The following is a 12,609-nucleotide window of genomic DNA, read 5'->3' as shown; positions in this document are numbered from 1 at the left end:
AACTTGTTCTCACTAATTTCTTGCATGGTAAAGCAACGCTGATGTCAAGTCGGGTATTCATTTGTCATTATGTTTCACTAGAAAATTTTTGAAGATTAGATTGAATCGTTCAATTAAACAAAAAAAAGTCGTATTTTATTCTACTGTAAATTATCTTATTTTCTCATCCAGTTAGGTACCTTCTATTCAAAGTATTACATGACAATCGAGTATTAGTCTGTTAGGTTTTAAGATAGACTCTTTTTCGTATGATTTTGCCTCATTGCCTCACTGAATCGATTGCTTAGCCTGCTTATTGTTGATTCGTTTCAATTATGCACTGATAAATTTCAGGGCATGCAACATTTTACAGCTTTGAAAACTTGACCATCCCTCCGACTGGCAACCAAAGTAAGCTTGTGGATTACTTTCAAATGACTGAATGTTACGCAAGAATTTGTAATGTCGGACTCTTCAAGCTGACTGCAGAAAGAGCAAATATAAAACCAACTGCTACTTAGTTAGTTTAGACCTGCAGTTCACAAATCTGGGCCCGCGGACCCCAAGAAGTCGCAAAGCGATTTCAGGGGATCCGGGGAAGTTTTTAAGTTTGCAGCATGATTGATAAATGAAGAAATTAAAAAAATTACTGTGCTTTATTTGTGTATTACAACGATTCTCAAACTGTACTTAGCAACGCACCGGTGTGTCATTTGATATTTCAAAGGACATCACACAAGGTTTGGTTTCCCAAGAAAAAAATCATATGAATGAGTAAAATCTTTTCATAAAGCTATTGTGGCTATGTGCAATAGTGTGGATCGTTTTTAAACTTTTTTTCTTAATCGCTTATTAATAGTGCGGAAAAGTTGTGCACTGACATTGTAAGCACAACACAAAAAAAGATTTTCAAAAATTTTGATATCATGGGTTGCCTCAAAGAAGTTGAAATATTAGAAAAAATGGAAAATTTCCAAAAATTTTATTTTTTGTTTTAATTCTTAATCGCTTATTAAGAACGCAAAAAAGTTGTGCACTGACATTGTAAGGACAACGAAAAAATAAATTTCCAAAGAAAATAATATCTTGGGGTGCCCCAACAAAGTCTAAATTAAAAAAAAGTTGCAAATTTTTAAAAATTCCATTTTTCACATTTGTAACTGCACTACCTCCCTCGAATCATTGTGAATTACGCAGAAAATCAATATTTACAAGTAGAATTACAAGTACATGAAGGATACGCAAACCTTTTAAGAAAGTAATCTAAAATCTTGTTTTGTATTGAGACGCGGCATGTCTTTCCTGGATTGTAGCCGACTTCTGATGAATCCATCGCGGTTAGCGGCACCACATACTGCAACAGAGGCTTCCGTGACAACCTTGACACCTCGCTCGACTGCTTGTGTGCGGCAGGGGAAATTGAGAGAATGTTGGCTTGTGTTGATGTTTTTGAACGACCAAAGTTCTCTGTTGTCATTTTTTGTCGTTATCGGTTTGCCAGCATATCATTATCAACATAACAGACAGCATTAAAATTGAACTTGGGCAGTTTGAAGCGCCGGATTTCAGTACAAACTGGAGTTTCTCGTGCAAATGCCGAGTAGTTAGCGCGTTGGGCTCGCAGTCGAGAGCCTGCATGTTCGACTCCAGCCACCCGCACTTGCTGTTGTTTCTCTGGGCAAGAAACTTTACGATAATTGCCTCTACCCAGTGATAGATTTCGAGTAATGGGTAGTACCAAATTTAAGTCATAAGTAGACAACCGGAAAAGACATTGCCGTCGGCTGCAGCGTGAGTCAGGTGTACGTCGTAAGGCGTACACCGATGCATAGCGCTCAAGTCCGATTTCCCGTAATGCAGGATAAAGATAAACAAACAAACAAAAAAACAGTATACGGCGTATTCCCAGCTCACGTTCCTGTGATTCTTTGTCAAACAGCATTGATAAAAGTATGTTTTCGCTGTGGCCAAAAAATCCATTTCTTTGAATAACAGGGTCGACAATGGCGTTTAGTTTATCCGACAGGTAGCGAGATTTGCTGATGGTTTGCCATAGATGAACAGCACCGCTGATACAGAATGGATTGCAATTTATTTCGAACCACGTAGGAGCATACACCTTCATGACAAAGGTGGACAACGTTTTTAAATTATCAGAGGGTTCTGTGGTCCCTATAAATACAACCGCAGAATTCGATTCCCCGCAGTTAGCCAGCGTGAGTGATTACGATTACCTGGACTTCTTGTGGCGAGTGAAGTGGGAATTTCTCCTGTACAAACGCAATGACAAATGTCCCAGAGGTATCTTTGGTCCGTGCTTATCGGTCATGAGGAAAATTACTTGGTATTGATTCAAATCGTCGGATAGGCATTTTATCACATATAAGTGAAGCCTTTCCAATCTGTCCGGAATATCCACGAGGACCAGTTGTAATGCTATCCACAAACTCAAAAAGATGCGCAGAGGTAATTTGTTTGCGTGGAATTGATATACCAACCATTGCAGCGGTTTTCGAAACTCTAATTCCAACAGTCGGATAACACCGCCAGCATGACTCGTATTTACTACAGTACCATCACACCCCACGGCTGTTATTAAGCTGGTGTCTGTTCCTCTATCATGAACTGCTGATATTATTGAGTCGGCAATGCTTCTGGCTGTTCCTGCGGTTGGACTTAAATATTGAGATCCAGGTTGTGATAATACACACATGCTCTTCAACAACAGATCTGGAAAACACCCCATGAATCGTCTACTTCAATCTTTAGTGTCTTGTCTTTTCTGCCATCAAAATACAAACCGTGTAAAACGTCCAACCTGGACTCTTGCAATTCATCTCGATTTCTACTTCTTGATCTCCGAACTTTGTTTCTATCAATAATACCAGTTTTATCAGCACTAACCATTACCATACCTACGTCGTGCAATGCAGCAGACGCTACAGGTCTGGTGGTCTATAAGTATGGTGGGACGAAATTAGAGTTATGGTCGTCGTCATGATATTGATTTGCGATCCGTGTAGCTGCGTGAGAGAGATACAGCTGGAAACCTGCAGTAAGTCAAGTGTGTGCTGTGTTACCTACAGGCTACACATAACACATAAAAGGCCCGCACTATGAAGGGGAAGGTAGCAAACGTTGGTGAATATTCATGTTATTAAATAGGATATAGACATTAGACAACCATGGCATCAGCATGAGAAGTAAATATTGATTTTCAGAAATTTTCTTAAGCGATTAAAAACAAAACAAAATTTTGGAAATTTTCCACTCTTTTCCAATATTTCAACTTCTTTGGGGCAACCCAAGATATTAAATTTTTTGAATTTTTTTTTTTTGCGTTGTGCTTAAAATGTCAGTGCACAACTTTTCCGCACTATTAATAGGCAATTAAGAAAAAAAGTTAAGAAACGATCCACCCTAATGTTCAACTCAATTCTTTTGAGACAGCTGATCGTTAATCACTGTTTAATTTGGAAATGCAAACGTTATACAGCAGTCTATCAGCACTCACAGTTCTGTTTTACCATGGCTGTGATCACAACAAAATATTGATTACAAATCAAAAAAGGGAGAAATTCTATGTAACGGTTGCAAAAATTCCATTAATTTTTTTGATAAAATTAATAGAAAAGCAATAAATCAGCACATAGATTACTGATTTTGATCCTGTGTGCTAATAATATAGCTTATAATATAAGTTCGTCAATGTCATCAATCGTCAAAAGTGAGTCGCAAATTGAGCAAACTTTTCTAAGTGTGTTATTTCGAAACTTATGAAACATTTGATTCCATTTGGAGATGCGATATATTAAAATTTCAGATAAAATGTTTTTAGGGATCCGTGACCTTATCGAAAGCACTAAAAGGGAACCGCCACCAAGATAATAATATGGATAACCATTGGTTTAGGCTATATTCTTTTTCCATTTGGCTTGAGAAAGCATGATATTTCAACATTATATTTTAAAAACCTAATCTGTCTTGAACCATAGACAAGCAAAACAAAGTAACCTTAGCCGGTTTAACATAATGTATTACATGTCCATAGTTCAAAAATGCAAACTCTCTACCAAAGCTTAATTTATCTTGCATCTTACCTCTGTTTTTTAGAAAGTTTCGTTATTAATGTATCAAAGATTGAAACACAAATAAATTTGTTTTGTTTCTTTACATTCAAGTATAGAGGTTTAATATCGATGGTTAGGTATTTAAGTTCAAAACAACCAAAACAGATTTTATGTGAGATATTCAAAAAGTCTCTGCATTGTATTCTTATTGATATAGAGATAATCTTGTTCACATGTTTGTCAGTGTCTGCTTTGATACAAGCAGGTGGTCGTAATATGAAGAACGAAAACGTAGAAACATTGAGAACTTAAAGTGACATCAAACCTACCAAAAAATAAAGTTCTGTTATTTCAAAACAACAATTTTCCTAAAATTCCAGTCATACAAATCGACAGCATTTTATTCTTTTTAAAATAGCACAAGGGGCCACACAAATGGCTACCACAGGGCGTATGTTTATTGCAAAGACTTATGCAATAAAATGTAGAAAAATACATGAAATGTAAAACATAATCTTTTAAATTTTCAGCTGAAACAACGATCATCGGCTCTGACAATAAATGTGAGATTTGGTGATTAGTTTGTGACATTTATCCTATGTTTCAGGTCAATTGTGTGATAGTAAAGCTGAGGCGGCATGCCCAGCACATACAATCCGATTAACCTATACCTACCAGCACCAAAATGAATTGATGGAAAATATATTGAAAATAAATTACTAGCTTTGTTATGTTTTACCGCTAAGAAAAACTTATAATTGCGTAAAGAGCAAGTTCTTGTTTGAGAATTATGTTGGATATATAATTTTTTTTAACTTTAACTTTTAAAACCAAACGTTGGCATAACCTCGCGTCATCCATATATTACAAAAGCTGTATAAGTATGCCATCGCTCAAAGTTATACAACGTAGGCTACAAACAAATAAATAAAGAATAGCCGAAGCTACAAAAAGAATAAACTGTAAATTAATATTATTTTGTAAAACAAATTGTGTTTGTTTTAACTGTAATTAGTTGATAAAATGAATGTCATCGATGTTATACCTGGTAAGTGAAATGATACAATAAAAGTTAGATTAATTAAAAGTAGATAGTTTGCCATTTTGTTTACAATCTCAGGTTACCCTCCATGGTCAGCTGTTCTGAAAAAATTGAGCGAAAGCAAAGGAGAGTTTAGATGTAAGATAATTTTTGTTGTATTTTCTGCTTTCAGTAACTAACTGTATATCTTTGTAATCCGCATTGCTTTTTGATAATGTCTATGAAAGCACTTTTAAATTTAAAAATGCCAATGTTGGATTTCTACTGTATGTCCATTGTCCAGTAGTAGGCTACTGCGTAAGCTATTGTAATGAATTCTACAATGAATATTTAGAACCATAGACAGACAAAACTAAGTTACTTTAACGGGTTTAACATAATGTATTACGCAAAAAAACGTAATTATTATAAACTCTAAGGTTTTCGACACGTACTTGTCTACTAATCTGGAATTACAAATCTGCAATATGCATAAAATTAGATGAAAATTATAAGATACATCTGACTGCCATGTAACTGTAACGGCACTCCGAACAACAAAGGACACAACAAAGACATGAAGACAACTAAAACAAAAGTCCTAACTGCATTATCAATCTACGCAGAAAAGTCTTAAGCCTAGAAGAAGAGGACGCCTTACGCTACTGCATAGACCACCACATCTGGCCACACAAAGTAAAACTGGACGATGTAAAATACAATGTAGACCAACTGGTATCATCAATAAAGCAAAATACATATATACCATCGGTGACTACACTAAAGACCATGTAAAGTTTCTCGTCCGACGCTTTATGTCTGATGCCCACCGTGTATGCTCTACAGTCTACACGACAAAACAAAGCGCTTCACCGTACTTCACAGTAAAAACAGAACATCAAGGTATGCAAGTTTAAATGGATATCCTTCTCATTTTTTCGATAAAGTCTTAAACACCTTCATGGCAGATCTGAATACCAGACCAAGATCAGGGAAGCCCTAATAATCAAACGTAATAATCCGTCTCTTATAAGGCAATTATTTGCCAGTGGCACGTATTTCCTTTTGTGTGTGTTCTAATTACCAAATTCTTGACTGCTTGTATTTTAAACCTCATGTGATTTGTTCCCGTGGTGTTATTTTCTCATAATCGTTCTTGAATCTCTTTTTGAGTTTGTGCTTTTTAGTTCGGAATATCGTTACAGTCACAGCGCATAGTCACATTTATCTTACAATTTTCATTTTATGTATATTGTGGATTTGTAATTCCTGATGAGGACACAAGTACGAGTCGAAAACGTTAGAGTTTATTTTAATTATGTTTTTTTTTGTGTAATACATTATGTTAAACACGTTAAAGGTACTTAGATTTGTTTGTCTATGATTCAACAAAGCAAGCTCTCTACCGAAGCTTTATGAATACTTAGAAATCGTAAATGATGATGTGTGCCTTGATAAAATCAAATGTAGGCTAACTTATTAAATTTTGCATTTTGAACGTTCCACTCATGCCTAACTGATCCTTTGGGTCAATCTCGACCCATCTGCTAATTAATTGACTAGCTCGGTTCTTGAACTGCAGGCTACAGGCGTGGATTTTGTTATTTTTTACAAGTAGCCTGGTCTTCACCTACCTAGCACTCTCAGTTTGAATTAATAAACGTCTTGCGAAAAAATCAGAATGCAAAAAAAATTTATAACTCCACACTTTATGGGAATATTGTAAAATCAACAATGTTGAAAACAACAATCCTTGTTTGATTTGTCGGACCATTGTAATGTAAGTTGTAAGTAGCAAAATTAGGCGGATCACAATGGAGAGTGCTACAGTATGATTACTGAGCTTTCCGTGTACTTAATTTCAAAATTATAAAGCATACAATTGACGTCCTTTTGAGAGTCGTATCGTCGTTGTCGGCACTCGACAAAGCAGATAACTAGGCTTACAACCATTCTCTATGTGTTGTTATTGAAAAAATTGCAACTTTAGACTGTTTCGCTTAATCAAAGTAGCTATACGAAATTTTCATCAAAGAATTTTTGAGAAGTAAGTTAAAATAACCGTGTTAATCTTTATGCATCTTAAAAATGAAATGACTCACTTTTAATCATTCAATACAGGGATCACTGAGAATACAAAGTATGTTTTCCAACTAGACGTTTCAGGAAACACAAGTATGTAGAATAGTATTATAAAAGAAAAACAAGTTCTGTTTGGCTTTAAGCAGCAGTTTGAGCGTTAAGTAAGTCTCCTGTAAAACATTTTTAAATCTTTATCAACAATTGACTGTGGCAAGATGCAGACAACAGGCGATTGTTTTGTAACAGTCAATAGATTGATACATGAAAATTTTACCTTTATAATTTATTATTGCTTGGAAATTAAACGAAAGAGTGCTGGATCGAGATTTGTTCATCAAGTACTTTGCTTTGTCGTTTTACCCTCCATGTCATTCGTTGGATGATTTCCATAGCTCTGTTAGCAGCAATATTTTTTTCGCAAACAAAATTTGAGAACGAAACGTTGTCAAGCTTTTGGGAGAATACACTAATTTGCAGCGTCAGTTGTGAGGTTTGGTTTTATATTATTTGATGTAGCCTATATTTCCTTATCGTGTGAAGTCTTGAGAATGAAGCTGATATTTTTGCAGGTTCACCTAGTTGTGATTTTAACACTGGAGAGTTCTCTGTTGGCATAACGTCAGGTAAATGAAACTTTATTTGACTAGTTGATGGAAGATTTTCGCAGATAGCTGCACTGTGCACATCCCATGTAATCAAGTAGGCAGCAATTGTTTTTTGGCAAGCTTGATATACTTTCAGAGAAACTATTTGAGGATTTTTGCGTGGAACTGACGTAAAAGTTGTAAATGCTATGTCTACTAGCGTATGAAATAATTTTTATTGATTGACATTTTAGTATTTCGAGTTAGATTGAAGTTGCATCTGCAAACAGTTGACTAAACAAACTATGGCGGCGATAGAGTTGAAATTAAGTGTCTTGCAAAAGACTACTCACTAAATCAGAAAAACTGAAGTAAACTTCTTATTTGATTAAATATGAGATTGTTCAGACATCAAGTCCAATGCTTTTCTAGTGTTTATGATTTACTCTCAACTTGGATGTTAATATCCTAAAGAAAACATTTTGTTTCACATTGTTTTACCTAAACTGAAACTATTATGTTTTGCCTACTTAAATGATAAGAACAAGCGCTAAAAAGAAAACACCGTCTTGTACAAAACGTGCTTGTGACAGTCTTCTGCCGTTGCAGAGTGACCCTGATCCTGTCGCGGTAAAGTCCGCAATTTTTTTTCAGTTCCCCTTCCCGGTTCAAACGGTATCCCAGAGAAGTTGCTTAGGTGGTCATACAGGCTTTCGAAGTCCTATTTAAATTACCATTGAAAGAAATTGAGTGAAACTATAGATTATTGTTTATAATAAACCTACTGTATTTTAATTTTTAATCTAGATTTAATACACTAGAGGAAATCGTCACATTCAAACCATTTTGGAAAATAATTTGGTATTGCTAAGTTCAAAGTTGTCGAAGTCCCAGTTCAAACAGTATCCCAAAGAAGTTCTTTAGGTGGTCATACAGGCTTTCGAAGTCCTATTTAAATTACTATTGAAAGAAATTGAGTGAAACTATAGATTATTGTGTATAACGTACCTATTGAAGAAATCGTCACATTTAAGCCCTTTTGGAAAATAATTTGGTATTGCTATTGCACTGTAGAATACAGTAGAATTAGACTTCATCTTTACGCTGTGACTTTGATGGTTCATAAAGTATTTACTAACAATTAACAATTATTGTTAAGAATTTTACTATTTGTAGCTTCCGCTAGTTTTCATCCTTCGACAACACCTTTAACATGTTACAAGAAGTCAGACAAAGAAAGTACGACGGACACTTCAAGTAAATAATAAATCTACTTTGTTAATTTTGAACAGTCCTATTTTAATCAAAACATGTTCTCCAAGCTTTTTTCCTTTTTTTTTTGTCTTGTGTTGCTATGTGGGCTATGTGTTGGGATAAATGTTGAGTATGGATTGGTAGTTCAGTTCACGCAGACCACGCACAACGATGGACGCATGATGGATGGCGCAGTTGCTGATGGTGTGGTTTGCGATTTGTTTCTGCTTGCCACACAGACCGCGGATAGTGCCATTCCGCATTTGTGCATGTTGAAACGAAATGTTTGTTTAACCTTTATAGAAAAGCTTTTGGTAGAGATTTTGAAATATCCATCTCTCAACCGGCAGTTATTCGCATGTGACTCATTGTTCCTTTTGTGTGTGTTCTAATTGTTTGTCCAATGCCTGTAGTTTACACCTCATGTGATCTGTTTCCCACCGCATAATTTACTCGTAATCATTCTTGTGTCATTTGTTCAGTTTGTGCTTTTTAGTCCAGAGTGTCGTTACACTTATCGTGCAAAGTCAAATTTATCTTACGATTTTTCATTTTATGTATATTGCTGATTTAATTCTTGATGAGGACACACGTAGGCTACTTGTCGAAAACGTTTGATTCATTATTGTTATATATTTTATTTTGCATGCAAATACATTATGATAAACCGGCTAAGGTTACTTTGTTTTGCTTGTCTATGGTTTACAGAAAAAAAAGCTGACAAGATTATTACCTAAATTAATAATCAAGACGTTTATTCAGCTTGAGGTCTTCCAATTAACAATTTGTTACTTTTTGAGAGAATAGCTGCGTGGATGGCTTCGAGCAAATAAAAGTTGTCGCAGATATTACAACTTATCAAGCATGTAACCTATTTAAAATGTTTGAAACCACAACTATCTACACGCAAAGCAGACTTAATCGTCGTCGTGTGAGCAGACTTAATGTCCTCATTGCATTGCAGCTGTGTCTGGATGTCTCTTCGATGAAAGTCGTCTTAACTCCGAGGTTCGAGCTGTTGGCGTGACCGGATCATACCAAATCACCGGCTCATCTTTTCAAGTCGAATGTAAAGATTCCAGAAAGCGTTTAAACGCTGCTATCACCAGCGTCACGTGTCAAGCAGGAGGAAGCTGGTTGCCAGACTACACGCTATTCCAATGCACATAGATATGTGTGAACACATTGGACAAAAACATCAAGCAAAACATGTGTGCGCTTTTCCTTTAGAGACTGAAGATTTGTTTTTCAAATCTTCTAAAAAACAACTTTTTTCGACCTTGATTTTTCACATATTCATGTTATTATATTTAGGTTTGTATATAGCTTAAGTTGCAATGGATATTAAAAATATAACATTTTAGGATCAAAAGAGGCAGATTCGCGTAAATTACGGCCTGACAGCCTTTGAAGCATTTGGATCGATTGTTGAGTGTTGATAACAAAAGCATAAATGACGTCAGGGCCGGATTGAGACCATGAGAGGCCATAGGCTATTCCATTTGTGAGGCCCCTCCCTATTTTTGAGCTTAGAATTTCTTTCTAAACAACATCACATGTGATTGCTTAATGTTAAGAATATGAGTGCATTAAACTCTTCGTTCTTGTCATTTTCCACATTCATGGGTGCAAATTTTTAATTAAAAGAATAAAAATTTAGTTCATTCAGTTTTAATTTTGATTTCTTTGATCAAACAACCGTTACAATATAGTTTAAATTTTAGAATGTGGTAATGCTAACAGGCAATAGGCCTACATCATTTTTGCCAAAGTTTAAAACCTTGGTTGTCTATTTCCAGTTTTAGCCAAAACTCTGGTGGGCTAAGGTTATCACTACCATGGAGAGCATTGCATGCTTGAGGCAAACTCTCTATTCTTCTTGCAAATCATTTAAATCTCCTTCGTTAACAACAGAAGGAAAGTTGATGCTGCCACTCTCAAAATTTAAAAAAAACACACTAGATTCTCCAAGAAAACCACTAGACCACTAGATTATTTCAAAGGAAAACCACTATAGGAGTGGCAGCCCTGATGTCAACTACCGATAAGGTTTTTGCAGAGAACACTACGGTCAGTGGCGTAGCCAGGAATTTTGAAAGGGAGGGTGTTTGACGGCGTGTTTCGCTTTTGGCGATACCCAGCGGCAGGGAGTCTGGGGAACCCTGAAATTTTTGAAAAATTACTTTGAATTTGGTGCATTCTGAGAGTATTTTCAACAAAAATGTGGGTATGAATATTCCTGTAAAATGGTGCTAAAATGGTCCGCTGGCATAGCAAAAGGATAAGATTCGGCATTTTTCGGAAATGAAGCTACAAGTCTCTATGTTTTCTTGTTACTAATTCCTGGCTGAGATAGTCGAATGTTTGGTAATGGCAAAACTCGCTCTTTGCAGTTTCGTTTAAAATTAGGCAAACTTTTTTTAGAGACTGAAAGCATCATTCTCAATATCGTGACGTCACACGTGTGCCCAAGGGGGGTTGCAACCCCCAAACCCCCCCCCCCCCCCCCCTTGGCTACGCCACTCTATGGTACTTTAGCATAGAAGCTTCAAGCAGAATGCGCGTAATAATTGCATTTCTTATGATGCAAAGGACGTAATAATGACTGTTTACAACGTGGTTAAAACTAGTTGTATATAGAATTTTCTACTCTGAAGAGCTTGATATATATATACTTTTGGTTTGTTTTATTTAACAAACAAAACAAAACAAACTTTAGGTAGGGTTTAAACTTGTCAAGTTTTTAAAAGAATTACAAACTTCGAAACCAAATTTCGAGGCCCTTAGACGTTGAGGCCCGAGGCTTCAGCCTGCTTAGCCTATTGGTAAATCCGGCCCTGGTGCCGGTCTTTGGGGTGTGCAAACCGTGCGATCGCACAGGGCCCGCAAGCTATGGAGACCGCAATTTACTTAGAAAATGCAGTAAAAGAGCGAGTTTTGCCAATACCAAACATTCAAATATCTCAGCCAGCAATTAGCAACAAGAAAACATAGAGACTCGGCTTTATTTCGGAAAAATACCAAACAAAACATGAGACAGCACCATTTTACAGTAATATTCATACCCAAATTTTTGTCGAACATCCTCTCAGAATGCACCAAACTCAAAGTAATTTTTCAAAGTTTTCTGGGGGAGACCCCACGCCGCTGGGTGTTGCCTTGGGCGAACACGCCGTCAGCTACTCTACTGAATTCTATCATTGTCATTTGGGCCCGCAAAAATATTCCGCACATGGCCCAAAATACCCTAAGACCGGCACTGATACACATTGCCGACGTCACACCTTCTGGGCTGATGTAACAATATTGCCTGATTTGAAACATCCTAGCAAAGCTCCATACTTTTTATGTAGTTTGTATGCCACCTACGTCCGGCGGAATTAGTGGGTTAGAAACGAACAGAGGTCACTAGAATTTAGTCTTAACACACATTTCTAAGAGAGATTTGTAAGTGGAGGTAAATATTCATATGTGTCTAAAAATCAAGAAGAGTTTCTGGGAGTTGGATTTTAGAAAATTGTGACAATGGTTTGTTTGGTCGTTAAGTTTATTTTGTGCAACAGAGCCCCAAATAGTCCAATGCTTGAGGTTTAAGACGCATACTTTGTCTGTAATCATT

At 36.3% G+C, this 12,609-nt stretch overlaps 1 protein-coding gene across 1 annotated transcript in view; it reads left to right on the top strand.

Moving 5' to 3' along the window:
• Window positions 1-10,626, top strand: part of LOC145774942 (uncharacterized) — a 69,477-nt gene extending 58,851 nt beyond the window's left edge. The window contains exons 18-24 of the mRNA XM_082586233.1: window positions 334-390; window positions 4,580-4,612; window positions 5,170-5,229; window positions 7,192-7,245; window positions 7,722-7,775; window positions 8,913-8,993; window positions 9,955-10,626. Coding sequence (XP_082442359.1) covers window positions 334-390; window positions 4,580-4,612; window positions 5,170-5,229; window positions 7,192-7,245; window positions 7,722-7,775; window positions 8,913-8,993; window positions 9,955-10,160 — 545 coding nt within the window. The 3' untranslated portion in view covers window positions 10,161-10,626. The remainder of the gene's footprint in view (window positions 1-333; window positions 391-4,579; window positions 4,613-5,169; window positions 5,230-7,191; window positions 7,246-7,721; window positions 7,776-8,912; window positions 8,994-9,954) is intronic.
• The last annotated feature ends 1,983 nt before the right edge of the window (window positions 10,627-12,609 follow it).

This window comes from Aplidium turbinatum, chromosome 1, assembly GCF_918807975.1.
Source record: "Aplidium turbinatum chromosome 1, kaAplTurb1.1, whole genome shotgun sequence".
NCBI lineage: Eukaryota > Metazoa > Chordata > Ascidiacea > Aplousobranchia > Polyclinidae > Aplidium > Aplidium turbinatum.
Note: the sequence above shows the minus strand (reverse complement) of the source record. Positions and strands in the feature narration are given on the sequence as shown.